This window comes from Dreissena polymorpha, chromosome 9 (genome assembly GCF_020536995.1).
Source record: "Dreissena polymorpha isolate Duluth1 chromosome 9, UMN_Dpol_1.0, whole genome shotgun sequence".
In the NCBI taxonomy this organism is placed as follows: Eukaryota; Metazoa; Mollusca; class Bivalvia; order Myida; family Dreissenidae; genus Dreissena; species Dreissena polymorpha.
The window spans coordinates 12,389,046-12,407,218 of NC_068363.1; the positions used below are offsets into that span (position 1 = coordinate 12,389,046).

The 18,173-nt window shown below is 35.2% G+C and overlaps 1 protein-coding gene across 7 annotated transcripts in view; it reads right to left on the minus strand.

Annotated features, from left to right (window-relative positions):
- Positions 1-3,683: 3,683 nt before the first annotated feature.
- The window catches only part of LOC127843954 (serine/threonine-protein kinase PRP4 homolog), a 39,108-nt gene continuing 24,618 nt past the window's right edge, over positions 3,684-18,173 (minus strand). The window contains exons 12-18 of one of the 7 annotated variants that reach the window (XR_008032470.1): positions 17,257-17,410; positions 16,283-16,397; positions 10,980-11,218; positions 7,731-10,085; positions 6,909-6,971; positions 6,102-6,131; positions 4,290-5,634 (exon numbers count right to left, since the gene is read on the minus strand). Coding sequence is in view for 1 of the 7 variants with exons in the window: in XM_052373860.1 (XP_052229820.1) it covers positions 9,882-10,085; positions 10,980-11,218; positions 16,283-16,397; positions 17,257-17,410 (712 nt within the window). In the remaining 6 variants the exon portion in view is untranslated. Of the gene's footprint in view, positions 10,086-10,979; positions 11,219-16,282; positions 16,398-17,256; positions 17,411-18,173 lie in introns of all 7 variants that reach the window. The other 6 variants (XR_008032472.1, XR_008032471.1, XR_008032469.1 and 3 more) reach the window with 6 other exon arrangements.

Sequence of the window (18,173 nt, forward strand, 5' to 3'; positions counted from 1 at the left end):
TGTTGAACTGTTATTACTGTAAACCGACTTTAAAAAAAAGTTTGTATCTTGTATCTTGATTTTTCAACGGATAAACGAAAATAGGAAGACAACAATTAAACTTTCCAAAAATGTTGCGTCATTTATTTAAACGGCAAGTTCTTGCTGTCCGAAAAAGTATAGTCGAAAACATAATTAAACCAGGTTATTGCTACAAATAAGCAGTAAACAAGGTAAAGAACAGTACTAGAATAAAACCACTGTAACCATGCATTTTATTCAATACTCTGTTCTATATTTAATTTTTGCTCAACAAATTGAAGTAGAAAATTTTGTTTAAATATCATGTTCACCCCCAATTAAGCTAACGACATAAATTCCGATGACAGAAATGTATTTTCTAATTACCTTAATGCGCATCTAATGTCTAACTGCATACCAACCGAACTACTGAATACATGTATCCAGTCGTCCCTAACATTTCACATTAACTAACGTGATAAATTAGGGTTTAATTAGTAGCATGACACGGTACTTGTGTAGCCATTTCACAGAGATAACGGATACGTAATATAGAGATTAAACTCGGGCTCGTTGAGGGCAGAGCCAAACAGGCATTAAGAAATTTAAAGGAGAACATACACAAACGTTGGTACCGTTAAACCTTTAAAAGGAGAATATTACTAAATATTTACCGGAACATATATATTAAAAAGTAGATCACGGCAAAATAGGTGCCGGGTAAATAAGAGTGAGCACATTTCAAAATAGACAACGGAACATTCACAAGTAAAGGGATGACAAAAGTTACCTGAACATCTTAAATGATAACATTTCCAAATAGGTACCGGAATATTAAAACGGATAATATTGCCAAATAGGAACCGGATCATTTAAACGGATATTGCCAAACATGCACCGGAGCATTTAAAAGGATAACATTGTCAAACAGGGGCGGCACATTTAACGAGAGACAATTGCCATCAACGAGAGAACATAGCAAAAGAGTGGATGTAGCCAAATCGGAAACGTACGCATTATGATGGAGGAAGTAACTGAATTGAAAACCGCAACATTTCAAGTGCGAGCAAAGAAATATCAGTGGGTAAAGAACAATAGAAAGAAGAACAAAGCCAGATAACGACGAAACCAGAAAAAGATTAAAATGTGGTAAATGCAAAAATATACAGAAACATTGAAAAAGAGAACAGCATGTTAGAGCGAGATTCTCAATCGAAGCTAGTGAGCGGCCGGCCGTTCGAAGATTATAAATTATAAGCATTTAAAGGAAGGACATAGCTAAAAACGATTTTCCGACAAGATCATAGCAGTCTGAATTACATGCATTTAATAGAAAGAAAGGGCCAAAACTATATAGCCAACATTGTCATATCCAAAAATATTCCGATTCATTTTTTTTTAATGCACTATGGGAATCAGTCGAAGAACGCAACATTTAAGGGCAATGCGTGTTAGGTTGCTAATTTGATTGAAAGGACATAATAAAGCGAAATAATACCAAGTGGACTGAGAAGTCAAGCATTGTTAAACACAGCCGAATAAGAGAAAAATACAATACGACATTTTACTCGATCGTGTTACCTATATTAACTTTCATAGAAAATACTGTGTACGGTATATTGGACGATTTCTGTCGTTGAAAATCATGAATGAAATGGGGATTTCGACATGTATCGCATAAAAGCTAATGAAATTGTTTTGCATAACCACATACAATATTTAGGATGTTGGTGGAGACGAACACTTGCCTTTGCCCTCCGATATATGTTTTTAAACGTTTTTTTTCAACACAATTCAAAATGCGCTGCATTAATTCATATAAAATAAATGGAAATTATTTGATAACAAAAACCTGCAGATCAAAATACGGTGTACAATTAAGAAACTGTATGTGCAGTGCGCGTTGAATAAAACTATTTGTGTAGAGAAGCTGCGGTAAAATAAAACTAGAGCTATAAAACCGCATTTTTAAGCATAATGTTCATTTAGCTCGTTTGTGAAAGACATGATTCGCAAGTACTGGTACGACGAATTTATAAACTAATGAAGTGTGATGCCGAATGAGCAACTGTTGGGTGTGGCCATATTTTGTGCCCTTTGCCTTTTTCCTGCTCTTGTCGTTCTGCCTTCCAGAAGTGAAATCGAGGCTGCTGATGTGGCTCAAATCGCAACGGAAACCCGCCATTTCGAGTCCGATCCACAAATCTCAGCTTGAAATTACTCAGCCTTCCATGACGGAATACGTATAATAAATAAAGTCGTTTACAACTCTGTATTAACTATGTTAAATTACATTAAAATTAGAACAAACGTAACATTTCAATAGGGAAAAACTACAATCACACAAAAAGTTTTACACACCAAACACGATTGAATAATTTTACATTTTATAATACATGTAGTCCAGTATCGAATTAGTAACTTGTCAATTATGTACCGTTCACCCCAATATATATCTTTATTTGTGCATGTAAACACAACAATTTTATGTTTATTGCTGATAATGTAATGTAAGTTGTAATTTTTATTTAGAAAAGAAGATCATTATGAAAAGTATGACGATTTCCATTTGGTGCATAATACTTATTTTTATGTAGAGCTTATATAGAGCTTGGCGTTGATCGTTGTACTCATTGGCTTTCATATTTGATCGTAGTTATATGGGAAAACGGGTTTAATGCAAGTGCAGTAAGTATCGTCACGACACTTTCCGAATTTATGATATTTTCCGTTTAAATGAATTCCCGTTCAAACGGAAAGTGTTGTTTCTAATTAGCCTGTGCAGTCTGCACATTCTAATCTGGGAGGACACTTAAGGCACATGTATTAAGTCCCGTTTTTCCAAAGCGCGGCTAATTTATATTATGTTATACAGAGTAAACCACGTGGTACACTCACGGTTACATATGTCTGTCTCATATTATGGGAACTATTTTGTATTTAATTTGATGTAATTAAGCACATTAATGGAATATTATTAAGAAGATGTAGGTTAATTCGCCATCGAGTCGTACGGGTTAGCTGCACAACTCTATATTAACAAGCTCTTCTATCAAAGCCTGGACTCGGCTGGTGCTACCTTTTAGTACCATATTTTATTAATCTATTTTTTAAATCACTATAAGGTTCCCAGCAAATGTTCATGAAAAAAGTTGAAAATCAATACCAGAGACGTAGATATCGATGTCTTATCAATACCAACTGAATAACGCTCCCCAGTCGGACACATTCGCCCTTAACCCGGACACATATTTGTCTGATAAGATTATCCATTCCCTTAAAGTATAACAATTCAAATATGCTGTTACAGTCCTGTGTTGAATTTATAAATTTATTAATTTGTCAACATGAGGAAAATAAGCTTTTAAAAATATGACATATGTCATTTAGGTGTCTTTTCGAACCTAACAACAACGGGACTATTTGAAGCACTTAAGCGACACAGAAAAGTACGAAAACAGAGAAAAACATTGTGATTATTGTTGTTTTTGAGCCTAGGGTTTCTTCATAGATGGTGTCATGATAATTTTGTAAGAATATTTGGTTAATTCTCATCCGTATGCCTCTGCCAGTAGGCAAACTCGTATTCGCCACAAGGGCGAATTGCTTTCGTCTCAATGGCTAATCGAATTGTATCACATTTATTTACTGTGTTATCTATAAAATACAACAAACCACTGATAAAAGCTTTCCATTATAAAAGGAAAATATTATGTTTTTAATATCGAGTCATTGGGGAATGCCATGAAATGCGTCAGGCCAGAATGTCGATGGTATAAGATGATCGAAAAATTTAAAATTCATAATTTACTGACACCAGAAGCTATTAATACATTTACACTATTCATACGTTTATCGTATGAAAATATTTTACATCATTTGATTTAGAAATTTTATTTATTTTGAGTGCCAAAGATAAAGTGGTAATTGCAAAGTCTCAAGCCATGTCAAATAACACGCATCTTTACAAACTGCATAGATACAAATGTCCGACTCAAGGGCGAAATCGACTCAAGGACGAGTTACCCTAGAACCATTTATTACATCTAGTCACAGGGACGCAACTCTAGATGACATATGCAAATGGAATATAAAACATAACTTAATTATGATTCGTTTTTTCAGAATATTGTTGAGGAGAAAAAAATGCCCATAAATTGACATATCATTCACATGGAAAAAGAAACACAAAAAGATACAAGTGAAATACACTTGGTAACATTACAGCTATCTTAATTTTAATTGTCTTACTGCGATTTTCCGCAGGTAAAAACAACACAACTGCAAAATAGTTCTATCTAATGTTATTATTTACTAAAAACACTCCTGTTTTCCCCCCAGAAGTGCAATAACTATTTTGATAGTAAATTTACAAAAATAGAAATTGAAATATAAAATGTGCTCATTTACAAAGAAAATTTATGGAAATAATCTCGTTACATTTAAGGCAACAATGAATGTTAAATCTCACAATAACTTTTCTTTTATATACATGTTTCTAAATATTAAGTTTTCACATAAATCATAGATATGCATAAAGTATAAAGTAAATGTATTGAATATAATGTCAACCACAACTGACATGGGGTAGTTGATATGGTGTCCACGTTGCAATGGGAGGTCACAGGCTCCATCCCCACTGTAGGAGCGTTCTTTATATCTTTGTCCCCCATAGACACCAAGTACTGGTTCTAGTCCCAAGAAACTGACTAGAGAGCATTGCAAGGCTTAGGCTTTTTATGCGCTCGAGCTAAAATAAATAGGTTTAAACTAATCACAGCCGAGGCTTTACAGTTCATGATTAACAGTCTCTTCAAAACGAATACATGTGTATTGCTCACATATTTCCTCAAACTTAATCTATTAAAAAAAAATCACAATTAAACAGTACGACAACCTCTTAATAAGACAATACAGAAGTTGTAACACTTACATAGCACAATGCTGTTTACTCCATGAAAGACATTTTTAAAGTCTTACATTACCATAATTATGATCTTTTGTCAAACAGGTTTACAATTAAAGATATTCAGGTACCAATCTACAGAAAAGTTTGCCAAAAAAGACATTTCTAAACAAGACTATTGCCATACAATATATGTCCCCTACCAGCTCCACCATTGTCAGAAATTTCCACCATTGACAGAATTTCAGATTTTTTATATTATTTGTTGCCATAGCAACCAGAATTTTTGACGTAGGAACACAATGAAATGACGCACATAATGTCCATATTGCCATCTATCCATGTTTCAAGTTTCGTGAAAAAATATGAAGAACTTTTCAAGTTATCGCAGGATCCAGAAAAGTGTGACAGACAGACTGACAGACAGAGCGCAAACCATAAGTCCCCTCCGGTGAAACCGGTAGGGGCCAAAAATAGCAACACAATCATTATTCTAGAGGAAACTTCACTAGCTACAAGTATCACACAAAACTCAGTGTCTCATATAAGTGAACAATGACAGAATAGTAACAGACTGGTATCATTTCAGTCCCCAAGACAGTAAATATAGTCAGCACCATCATAATCACTTTATTTCCCAATGTGTCCGATCATCAACCGGTTGGCCATACTTGTATGTGGTAGCCAGGGTCCAATGAGATGGCTAACAAAATACACCAATTTCTTACCTGAAAAACAACACGCACACTCATAAACATTCATTAAAGTACAATACTGTTTAGTTGTATAGTTACACACTGCATTACTTGCACATAAATCAGTACATAAAAAAAAAACATTATCCGGTTTGAAACTGGAAAGTTCATACTCGTGTAAAAGCAACACATTTTGTAAGCATTTGACACAAAACTGGTATTTTTTGCCCAAATACGTTACAAATATTTTCAAATACCAGAGTCCAATTAAATTTATTATAAAGACTGACAATAGAATATCTAACATTTTTACACTTCTCCAAAACTCTTGATCTACCAAAGACTATAAAAAATTTTTGGCGCTTCATGTTTTAAACATAATATACTGTTTTTAACATAAGAAAATGATACAACTGGTTATTAAGATTATCTAAAGGATTTTGTTTATGTCTTTCCCAAGCATTTGCATGCTCCCTTTAAAGTTTCCTCGTGGTTACCACCTGTTTGAAATGTCCTCATGGGTGCTGGTCCTGAAAATATACACAAAACGCACACAGAAGACATGTTCACAGCTGACAAGTTGAAAAAATCCTTCCTTTAGATTTTTATTCAGCTTACCCCACCCACCAATGAAGTTAAAGCTATGTAATACTAAATGCGTTTTTTTTCAAGAAAAAATGGGTGAAAAATTTACACAACGCATTAATTGTCTATAATACCAGACTTATTACAGCTTAAATAAAACTTTAAAGCTTACTTTTAGTTCACAATAATGCTTCTTCAAATAGAAACAAAATTACATTTTAAACACAAACATAAAAATAGGTAAAAAGTAACAGACCTTCGATTGGACTTAACATTGTTGTCGTTCGAAAAATGCGGTCTATTAATTACAGATACATCAAAAATAAAGGTTAATATGACAAAATATATGCAGAAATTTGCTTGTGGTTGTGTTCTTGTACATTATTTTGTCTTCATTATAAGAAAAGTATCCTTCTTAATTTTGATTAAAAATCACTAAGAGGCCACATTCTGGGAAAACTGGGCTTAATGCATGTGCAAATAGTGCCAAGCAAAATTCATATTTGCCACAGTCTCATCAGGGACAAAAACTGAATTTTCACTAAGAAAAGACTTCCTTTAAACGAAAAATACCATAAAAGCCGAAAGTGTCATCCCTGATTAGCCTGTGCAGTCTGCACATGCACAAGCTAATTTCGGAGGACACTTTGCGCACTTGCATCAAGCCCAGTATTCAACAGTGGAATGGACTAGTAAATGGGATATTTGTCAAACAAGATTACCACTTTAGATTCATCTACATGTGTTGGAGATTGATAAACCTTGTCTGCAACTGTTCTTTGGACCTACAGAAAATAAAACACTCAAATATTAAAACATTCGATTTGGGTTACTACTGGAGATCTTGTATTAACTACTGGCGAACTTGAAATACTAGGGCTGGAGTTGAGTTTTGTAGACATTGTTTTCTTTGCTGTAGCTGTATATACATATTGCACACACTTCATACTGTGTCAAAACAATAACTACAGATATTTCATTATTTCTAATCAACACTGAATGTATTTACAAAAGTCTACTGACACGTGTTGAAACAGACAGAAATTTATCAAGTCTCTATTATATCTACAGTTTGATTGAAGAAAGGAACTCATATTACCATAGTTGGACAGCCAAACAAATATTGTGCCATATTTATCCCTAAAAACAACCCTCAGGGCTCAACATTTTCAAAATTGGGCCTTTAAGACTAAAAAACACCACAAAAGCTGGCGAGGTTGACCAGTCTATCATATAATTTGTACATATAATTTACAAAAAATGGAAGTCGAGTGTAAAAGTGATGACCCAGTATTAGTATCTTTATTGAGCTTCTTTTAAACTAACAACTTTACCAAATATATTTTGCTTACCGGTAATTTATGAAACTGTATTAAGCAGTGTTGATACCAAAGAGATTAAACACAAGATGGAGTATTTTAGCAAAGAAAGCACCAGTCAAAATGATTCATCTGCCGCCTGCTACTGAAACACGTTGTCTAGGGAAAGACTTGAATGTGTTACATAATGCATACATTCAACCATCACAGTACATTTTTGTTTACATTTACGTGAACCAAGGTTGACTTCAAGCGTTTCTGTTGTGATGACCATCTGCCATAGGTTACACGTCTTTCATCAGGTTACACACCATTTACGGTAACAACTGCGGCATAATGTCGAGTCCGGCCATCACCCGCAGATGTTGTTTGTAAAAGAAAAGTTAACTTTGAAAATTCATTTATTCAACACAAGAAAGAAACACAGTTGTTTATTAAAGATACTTATTTTCCATATACAGACCCAGGTTAAAGGTAGACATTCATCAACTGTTATTCAAAACACAGTAAATGTATAACAGCAAGATTAAATCACATTATTACATGGAGAACAAAAACTTCTAGCTTTTAGTAAACATAATTCAATTGATCGTTTATATGCTTTTTAAATTATTTCTACCACTGATCATCTTATCAAAATTGACACTCGAAAAAAATACATATGCAGAGACATATTATTAGACTGGTTATGCAGAACTCTAGAAACTTCGAGTCTTTCTATGAAATGTTTAAGGTACATGTTCAAATACACTGGAATTGTATAAAAGCACAGTAGAAATGCATTTACCCAAACTTAATATTACTGATCTGTACCCAGCATCAACGCAACATTTCTTCTGTCCTGAATAAAGAAACTTTTGCATATCACATATACACTAATACATTCATATGAGTACATATAAACATGAATAATTGAAAATGTCAGTGACAACATATTGTTAAAACAGAGTTTTCATTGGATCCACACATTATTTGCAAAAAGGCTGAGCAAAAAATGTTTTAATTAAATTAAAAAGTACCTTAGTGTTATTTAATACTAGAAGGAGATGTTATGATTTATTTAATTTGTATGAAAAGTTTGAAACAATAAGTAAAAAATACATTGCTTTAACCATTCAAATTTTCATAAAGGCTGAATCTATGCAGGAAATCTTTGAAACCATTTTTTAATCTTGTCATGTCTTAAGAAACTTTGATCAAATAAATTAGTCATTGATACATTCAAATATACAGAATAGACATGAGATATAAGGATTAAAGCAGGTTTCTATGAGGATCATAACTTTCAATCTCATGCAAAATCCAGGATTGCCATCATGACTATGTAAAACATCAGTTCATCAGTCATGCACCTTTAAAACACATAGCAAACCAAACTGCACACCAATATACATTTTTTTCTGTTTGAACTTATCTTGCCAAACTTGGCGAACTCTGATATCCAGTTGCGTGATTGGAGCTACATTGGTCACGTCAGGACCTGTTTGCTGTAATACATCAAAGTCTCTTTAAAAAAATGTTTTGTGTAATTCAAAAGTAAACATTATTTAACACTTTTAAATACAATCCAACAGACACTCTTAAACTGAATAAAGGAAACAAGAGGGCCAAGATGGCCCCATATCGCTCACCTGTATTATTGGGCATGGCCAGTTTCAATCCCAAGGGATTTTTACAAGCTTTTATAAGGACTGCAAATATCTAACATACTAATTCTAAATTTAATTTAAAACATTTCACCCCAAACCCCTAAAACAAAGAGGAGGACTATATGATGTAACATGCCAAATACTACATCCCTTGGACTTTTTTATTCTGATAAAGTTTTTTAATATTTCAATATGTAAGCCTACATAAATTATGTGACCCTTGACATGTTTTTTTTATACAAAGATCATGATTTAAACAGCCTTTGTAGGGGACTAATGGATCATGAAAAAATCCAAATACAAATCTCTTAGCCTTGGACCAATAGAAGATGTTGCACATAAAGTTAAACCTGTTAGCCTTGTAGTTTCCAATAATATTGTAAAACTTTTATTTGAAACTTAATTGTAGACTACGGACAATAATCTTATTATTGACTGCTAACAACACAAACCAAACCAAGCCACATGGCCACCTACCCCAATAGCTCACAATAACCACTTTGTGCCCAGGTGAGCTAAAACTACATACCTTCCTAATTCCCAACAAAATGTGATGTCCAAAGATCACACAACAATCATTAACCATCTTGAACAAAACAAAAGCAATAAAAAACTTTCACACTTTAGTTGCAGGACTTCCAATAAAATCATGAAAAAAACATAAAGAGCACACAAATATCCTACCCCACTCACAAACAAAGTTTTTGGGCAGAGTTATGTCTCTTCTTCAAATCTTCTCAGTAATGAAGGGATGACTAAGAGCGGCCTTAATAGAAATCCTTTTTGCGGGGTCGAGCATGAGAATGTTCTCAAGAAGGTCCTTTAGATGCTTCACTTTCCTCAGCTGATCCTCAGGAAGGCGCTGGTACCCGATCAGCTCAGCCAGGAGGTCCCTGCTGGGGGAAATGGTGCTCATCACAGTTGTCTTCTCCTGTAACAATCATCGTCATATTTCGGTTAGGCCAGGGATATTTTATCTTTTGGTCCTTTATGGGTTTTTTAAAGGAAGTCTCTCCTTAGTAAAAATTACTTAAGGCAAGAAATATTTCCCAGATTAGCCTATGCAATCTTCATGTAGATGCAATGAGCCCTGTTATCATAGAGAAAGTTCAATGTATTACTATTACATTCATTATTAAACTTAAGAATTAAATGACTAAATAAGAATAAATCAAAAGGTCTATTTTTGCACAATATTGCAGAAACTTCACTCAGTACAATTAGAACAAAACTTTTTTTTCTCACATGTTTTTCTCACATTATAGTTATGTAAAGGTAAGGTAAAACATAATGCAACAGAAACAAACTGTTAGCTGTTTAAATATCCTAACAAAACTTCAAACATCGCAACTTCCGTCTAAAGAATTCCCTAATGGAAGAAAAATTTATTCAAAATTGTTCAAAAATTGCATTATCTGCAAGTTTTCAAATAAAATGAGCACATAAACTGAACATTTCAAGCCAAATTGCACGTCAATGAATATTTGAATTGATTTGTGAAATTTTTACCAAGCAATTTATCGAAAAGACCCATAATTCCATATCTGAAGTTTTCCGGACACCAATTTTTCCATTTTTTTTTTTTAAATAATAATGCCCAATTGGTATGGTACAGGTACTTTTTCTAATTGGGCGAAAAAATTGCTAATCCTAGTCTTATTGAAAGTGTACTTGATTGTGGCAACTTTTGCCTACAGAAAGACAAACGGATAAAATTACAGACAGTCAAGTCAGACAAACATAAATAATCTGGAACATCCCTTCGTCATCACGCAAAAAATTAAAACTAACGATAAAATAACAAGTACTATTAAACAACACTTACCCTATGGGTGACTTTGTCAACCTCATGGTACATAAAGTTGTTATTACTGTCAAAATGCTGGTCCCGGAACAGGCCTTTACGTATGACCTTGTTGGGAATCTTGCCCTTCACGTCCATCATGAACTTTAGCATCTCATTATTGGACGTTCCCGCAAACAGGATCTTACCGGTGTACAGCTCGTATACTGTGCAGCCAACCGAGAACATGTCTATCGCGTGGTCGTAGCCGATACCGATTACTGAAGAGGCATAATTGTATAAAAGGCGTCAGATTTTTTTTCTTAATATTTTGCAATTGTCTCAGTTAATAATAGATTTATGAAGAAATATTTTACACTCTATTAACACTTAAACACTTATGCCAAGTGGCATAATTATTTCCGCCTAGCTCAGTAAAATTGGGATAAATGCATGTGCCTTAAATGTCCTTCCTCATTAGCCTGTGCAATCTGCCAAGGCTTATCAGGGACAACACTCTGTGCTTTTATGATGTTATTTGTATATAGTCTCTTCTTAGCAAAAATTCAGTCAAGGAGGAAAGTGTTGTCCCTGATTAGCCTGTGCAGATTGCAACAGGCTAATCTAGGATGACTCTTTACACACATACATTAAAGGGACCTGTTCACGTTTTGATAAATTGACAAAATAGAAAACAAGAGCTGTCAGAGGACAGCGCGCTCGACTATTCTAGTGCTTGACAGTATAATGTAAGCCATCATGGAGAGGGGGGGGGGGATTATGTGGGTGTGTGGTCATTTAATAGATGATCTCTCAAAAATAAGGAAAACAAATATTTACTTATTTTTTTTTTGGGGGGGGGGGATTCTGGGGTGGGGCATGGGGGATGGTTTGGGTGGAGTGCATTGTGGTATGTCAGGTGAGTGTTGTTTTGTCAAAGTATGAATCAAATGTGATCATAAATAAAGAAGTTATGGCAATTTAAGCAAAATGTTCAATTATCTAAGTATAAAAGGGGCCATAATTCTGTCAAAATGCTTGATACAGTTGTCTGCTCTTGTTTATAGATTGGGATTATGTTGGTAAAGAAGCATGCAAAATATGAAAGCAATATGTCAAAGGACATAGGAAATATTTCTGGTAGTATGTCAACTTTAACATTTTGTCAAAATGCTTGATACAGTTGTCTGCTCTTGTTTATAGATTGGGGTCATGTTGGTAAAGAAGCATGCAAAATATAAAAGCAATATGTCAAAGGACATAGGAAATATTTGGGGTAGAACGCGAACATTTGCACGCTAACGCTAACTTTAACGCTAACGCCGACGCCGGGGTGAGTAGGATAGCTCCACTATATATATATTTCATATATAACAGTTGAGCTAAAAAATGTTACAGATTTGCACATTTTCGTTGTTATTTTTTTTGCAAGGAAATAGTAATACTGAACATTTACCATGCTCGAAAATATCAATTATATGCATCTTTTGATGATTTAAATATCTGAAAATTATAAAGCATTACAATTGCTTAACAATGGATTAATTTGGAGAGTTCTGTTGATATTGTTGTATTTGTAACATTATGGGGATTTGTTTATACAAGAAACCGTAGGAGACGAATGATGCTCCCCAAAGTCTTTTTTTGTCACAATATTGCACTATATATCAGTGTCCGACAAATCCATTGCCCGGAGCCCGGGGGCTACCGAAATTTTTCATCGGGCTACTGAAATTTGCCAGCTGACGCCCGCCGGGCTACTATAAATCCATAAGAGCGGTAGCCCGGTTTATTGACAGACATACGTAGAATAAACTCGCTGACCATGTGTTTGTACACTGTGTATTGCTTATAATCCGATAACAAAGTGCAATCAATTATCTAATCAGTCACCGATCACTTGCGGTAATGTCTTAAACAGTAACAGTGTATTTTAATCATCCAATCAGAATCAACATTTGTCGTCTGCTAATAATATAATGAGAGCCGGTTGGATAGTTGGCGCACATGATGCGACATCATTTCGCAGTATGGAATTCTTTGTTAACCGCAACAATGAATAATACCGACAACGTTTTTGATGTCGTTAAATATCCAAGGACGCCGAACATTAAATAAATCAAAACAATAGCAGATTCTTCAAAACGGTAACGAAACCGAAAATGAATATTAATAACAACGGTGTGAACGCGGTTAACACCTGCTAATTAGTTTGCAGTGTCAATTAATAATTGGATTAATCGACTATTAATCAATAATCCCATAATTATGCCCGATTTATATTTTTAAAACCAAATTATGGGTGGGTAATATAGACGATTAGAGTCATAAACAAAAACGTTTGAAATTTTCTAAAGTGTCAAATGAATTTCGGCATATGGATCTATTTAAAGATATAATGAAATAAGCTCCCAATCAGGACCGTTGTATTGCAACATGCGTAAATCACCTGCCACGGTTTGCACGCGTTGTGTACAGCTATTTTAGATAACAAAATTCTTCATTTAATAAATGAATTTCTTTGTCCAGATAAAAAGCGCGCGAAGATTGGCGTTAGTGTATATATTTGTGATTAAAAATTTTGTAGCGGGTACAACATTGAGATCATTTAATTTCCATTAAAAGTATCGTTGTGAATTTCAACTAAAGTACCGGGTTATCTTGCGAATTATTTGGCACTGACATTTCCTCTTAATAAAATATAATGTAAACACGCTGTATCGTTACCGTTACGCTGTATCAGTTCCTTCATTATTGAAACAATTATTGTATTGTTTACTGACTGCACACAAGTGTCGTAACATACGGATGCAATACGTAAATTCATACAGTACTTAAAGTCGGACACAAGTAAATAAATGATTTAATACTCTTGATTTCTTGAAACTCGGTATTTGTTGTTAAAAAGGGCAATTTCATTGATTAACACCATAAGAGTCAATCGTATTGATCATCTAAACGCTTTATTTACGTTTCCGACTTAACGTGCTGTCCGAATTTAAGTACACATACATGTGCACATACATGTTATATCTACATGTAGTATATATTTTCTTTGGTACATTTACATTTAAGCACACGGTGCCTGTACTGTAACATTGATTTACGATATTAACTGTGTACATCAGACTACTTGCTGTATTATGTATATGTATGTATACATATTATGTATATGTAAATGAAGAAGTAATATAAAGATGAAAACATGCCTCTTATCATTTTGTAGGAAAATTTTATGGGCTACCAAATATTTTTATTGGTAGCCCAGTGGGCTACCTGAAAAATAAGAAATTTGTCGGACACTGATATATTCAGATAAAAGGAAACGTCTTGAGGGCACAGTAGTTGGGGGGACAAGAATTTTTTTATATCAAATTTCAAAGGGCCATAACTCTGTGAAAAATCATCCGACCAGAACCCGCTGATAATATGCACATCTCCTCTTGGTAGTGAAGCTTCCCATAAAGTTTCATTGACTTCCGGTCATTAGTTGCTGAGAAATAGCCCAGAAAAAATTGTGCATGGACGGACACACGGACGGACACATGGATGGACACTCGGATGGACGGACACACGGACGGACGGACAAAGTGGCGACTATATGCTCCCCCCCCCCAATTTTTTGGGGGGGAGCATAATAAAGTACAAAGTACCTCTGTGATTATATCAGCACGGATGCCAGAATGGTCAAAGCACTAGACTTTTACTCCAAGGGTCAGTAGTTCAAGCCCAGGTGTGGATTACTTTTTTTTTCTTAACTTTTATTCTTGTTTTATACTGGCGCTCTTTAATATAATTGTTTTCATTTATCAACTTAAAACATTTAATGGCAAACTTCGAAACTTGCCCAAAATCTGTGAACAAGTCCCTTTAACCCATTTATGCCTAGGCAAACAGCCAAGACCCAGATGAGACGCTGCCTGCGTCTCATCAGGGTCTGGGCTGTTTGCTCAAAGGAATTTCTGTAAGAAATATTCTAAATATAGAAATAACAAGGGCTGTTTGTAAAACATGCATGCCTCCCATATGGGCTGTCAGTTGAAGTGGCAGCCATTGTGTGAATATGTTTTTTGTCACTGTGACCTTGACCTTTGACCTAGTGACCTGAAAATCAATAGAGGTCATCTGCCAGTCATGATCAATGTACCTATGAAGTTTCATGATCCTAGGCCTAATTATTCTTGAGTTATCATCAGGAAACCATTTTACTATTTCCAGTTATTGTGACCTAGACCCTTGACCTAGTGACCTGAAAATCAATAGGGGTCATCTGCCAGTCATGATCAATGTACCTATGATGTTTCATGATCCTAGGCCTAAGCCTTCTTGAGTTATCATCCGGAAACCATCTGGTGGACGGACCAACCGACTGACGGACCGACCAACCGACATGTGCAAAACAATTTACCCCCTCTTCTTCGAAGGGGGACATAAATATACATGACATCCCTAATTTTGGAAATAAATTTATCCAATTTAGATGGATGGGAGAGTCCACTAGGCATAAATGGGTAAAATGCAGCCCACTAAGATCATGCTTATTTCATGGTCCTAGCATACAACGATAACTGGAGTGATTAAATTGTTCGGACAAATGCGTAGGATTTTTTCTTCAATTTTTGGAATTCTTAATAGAATCAAAATTTAAAAGCTTCATTTGAAATCCAAGGATACTGATGAGCAGCAAACAGCATAAAACCATAGCAACCTGGGAGATACTGTTCTGATTTTATGCTGGTTGCTTATTGCCATTTTCACTTTCATTCTGAGTGGGAAAGACTTGTAATATATTTATGAAGCAATATTCTGTACTCTATCAACCCTTAACATGCCAAAATCCACCATCATTACCATCAATTGTCTCTAATATGCAAACAAGAGCCCATATGTCCTGGATGCTATTGGAGAAATTAAATATCAAAGTGAACAGCTATATGGTATGCATACTAAAAATTTACTTACTGTAAACAAGAGTTGATAAGTCAATTTCATGTACACATACTTTTTACACTGCATGTTCCATTAAAGATTACAAAAATATACTAAGGGTTCAAAATCAAAGGTTGTTGTGGCGTAGTGCATATGGTGTCCTACTAGCGTCCAGAAAGTCACGAGTTGGATTCCCACTGTGGAAGTCTTCTTTAAATCTCCAACAAAAGACAACAAGTACTGCTTCTACCCAGAAAACAGACTCAAGCATGTTCAGTTTTAGATACAATATAGCTAAAATAATTAGGTTTAAACTCAAAGCAATGTATTACTTTCACAAATCCTTATTAACAAAACACCATTGCAAATATGTGAAATACAAAAGCTCAGAAGAAAACAGGTTTAATGTAACCTACTTATTTCTGGTGCCCTATAAAACCTGCTGACAAGGTAGGGTGTGATGTCATTCTCAGACACATGGGAGGCAGAGCCAAAATCACACAACTTGAGGACCATCTTTGACTCATTCACCTGAGATAGGAGAAAAATAAAAAACATGTTGATATATTAACTGACTTAAAGTTTAAAACAATCTGATGCATAAATATGGACATAAACATAACACATAACAAGAACAGATATGTACATTAAAAAAAATCCAAATAACATGGACAGTACACCATTACTTATGAAATATCTGTAAGCCTATTTATTTTTTCTCTCTTGACAAAAATAATATAACATCAAACTTTCTATAAACTTGATTCCTTCAACCAAACAGATTCTACAGTCCAGATTTTTGCCCAATTGATATCAGGAGTTAAATCCCTCAGTATATTGGACTCATTGAATTCTGAATACTGAACAGTAGTAGGGGTACATTTTCTGTTAAAGTGTTCAAGTTAACCTCACTAAACCCAACAGTTGTGAAGGTTATGCAAATTAACATTGATCGATTTTATTCAGCTCTCAGTTTGGGGCACAAATGCACCTAATCTGATAATAAGCTAAACAGTTTGAATTATATTGCGACTCTAGACAATAATTTATAGTATATACCTTACTGCATGAGAATCACAAATATGAGCCTTGTTCTGAGAAAACTGGCTTTACTGCTTGTGCGTAGTGTCGTCCCAGATTAGCCTGTGCAGTCCGCACAGGCTAATCAGGGACGACACATTCCACCTAAACTTGATTTTCGGTAAGTATGGACTTCATTGAAACTAAAAATACCATACAAGCCGAAAGTGTCGTCCTTGATTAGCCTGTGCGGACTGCACAGGCTAATCTGGAACAACACTTAACGCACATGCATTAAGCCCAGTTTTTCTCAGAACGCTGCTCATATAACCCCTGTTTTGGGAGGGCAATAAAATTTAGCAGATCTCACCAGTATGTTATCAGGTTTGATGTCAGCATGCAGCAGACTACATTTCTGCAGCAGTTTGAGTGCATACAGCAGCTGCTGGCTGTAGCTTCGCACTGCCTTGATGTGGAGGCCGATGTTCTTGCCATACTTCTTCATTACCTCTCGAAGGTTCATGCTGCAACAATAACAATACATGATGAATATTTTTATCACATCTGTGTGGTTGTTTTGAGGTTTATGAGGTGCCTCTGTGCCAAAACAACTAGAGCTTTGTCACAGACGTGACTAATACGTGACATTCGGCATCGACATATTTTGCATGTTGTCTTCACAAAAAACAGCGGACACCATGCTCAATGTTTTAAACACACATAGTGACCCCGTGACCTAGTTTTTGACCCGGCAGGGCCCATGTTCGAACTTGACCTACACATCATCTAGATACAACTTCTGACCAAGTGTGGTGAAGATCGGATGAAAACTACTTAAAGTAGAGAGCGGACACCATGCTCAATGTCTAAAACGCACTTAGTGACCCCGTGACCTAGTTTTTGACCTGCCATGACCCATGTTTGAACATGGCCTAGACATCATCTAGTTACAACTTCTGACAAAGTTTGGTGAAGCGCGGATTAAAACTACTTGAATTAGCGAGCGGACACTGTACTCAATGTTTAAAACGCACTAAGTGACCCCGTTACCTAGTTTTTGACCCGGCATGACCCATATTCGAACTTCACCTTGACATCATCTAGATACATCATCTGACCAAGTTTGGTGGAGATCGGATGAAAACAACTTGAAATAGAGAGCGTACACTTAGTACGGACCGACAGACCAACCGACCAACAGACAAGCTCACTCCTATATACCCCCCTAAACTTCGTTTGTGGGGGTATAATTAGAATGCATAATAAATGAGCCTCATTCTGGGAAAA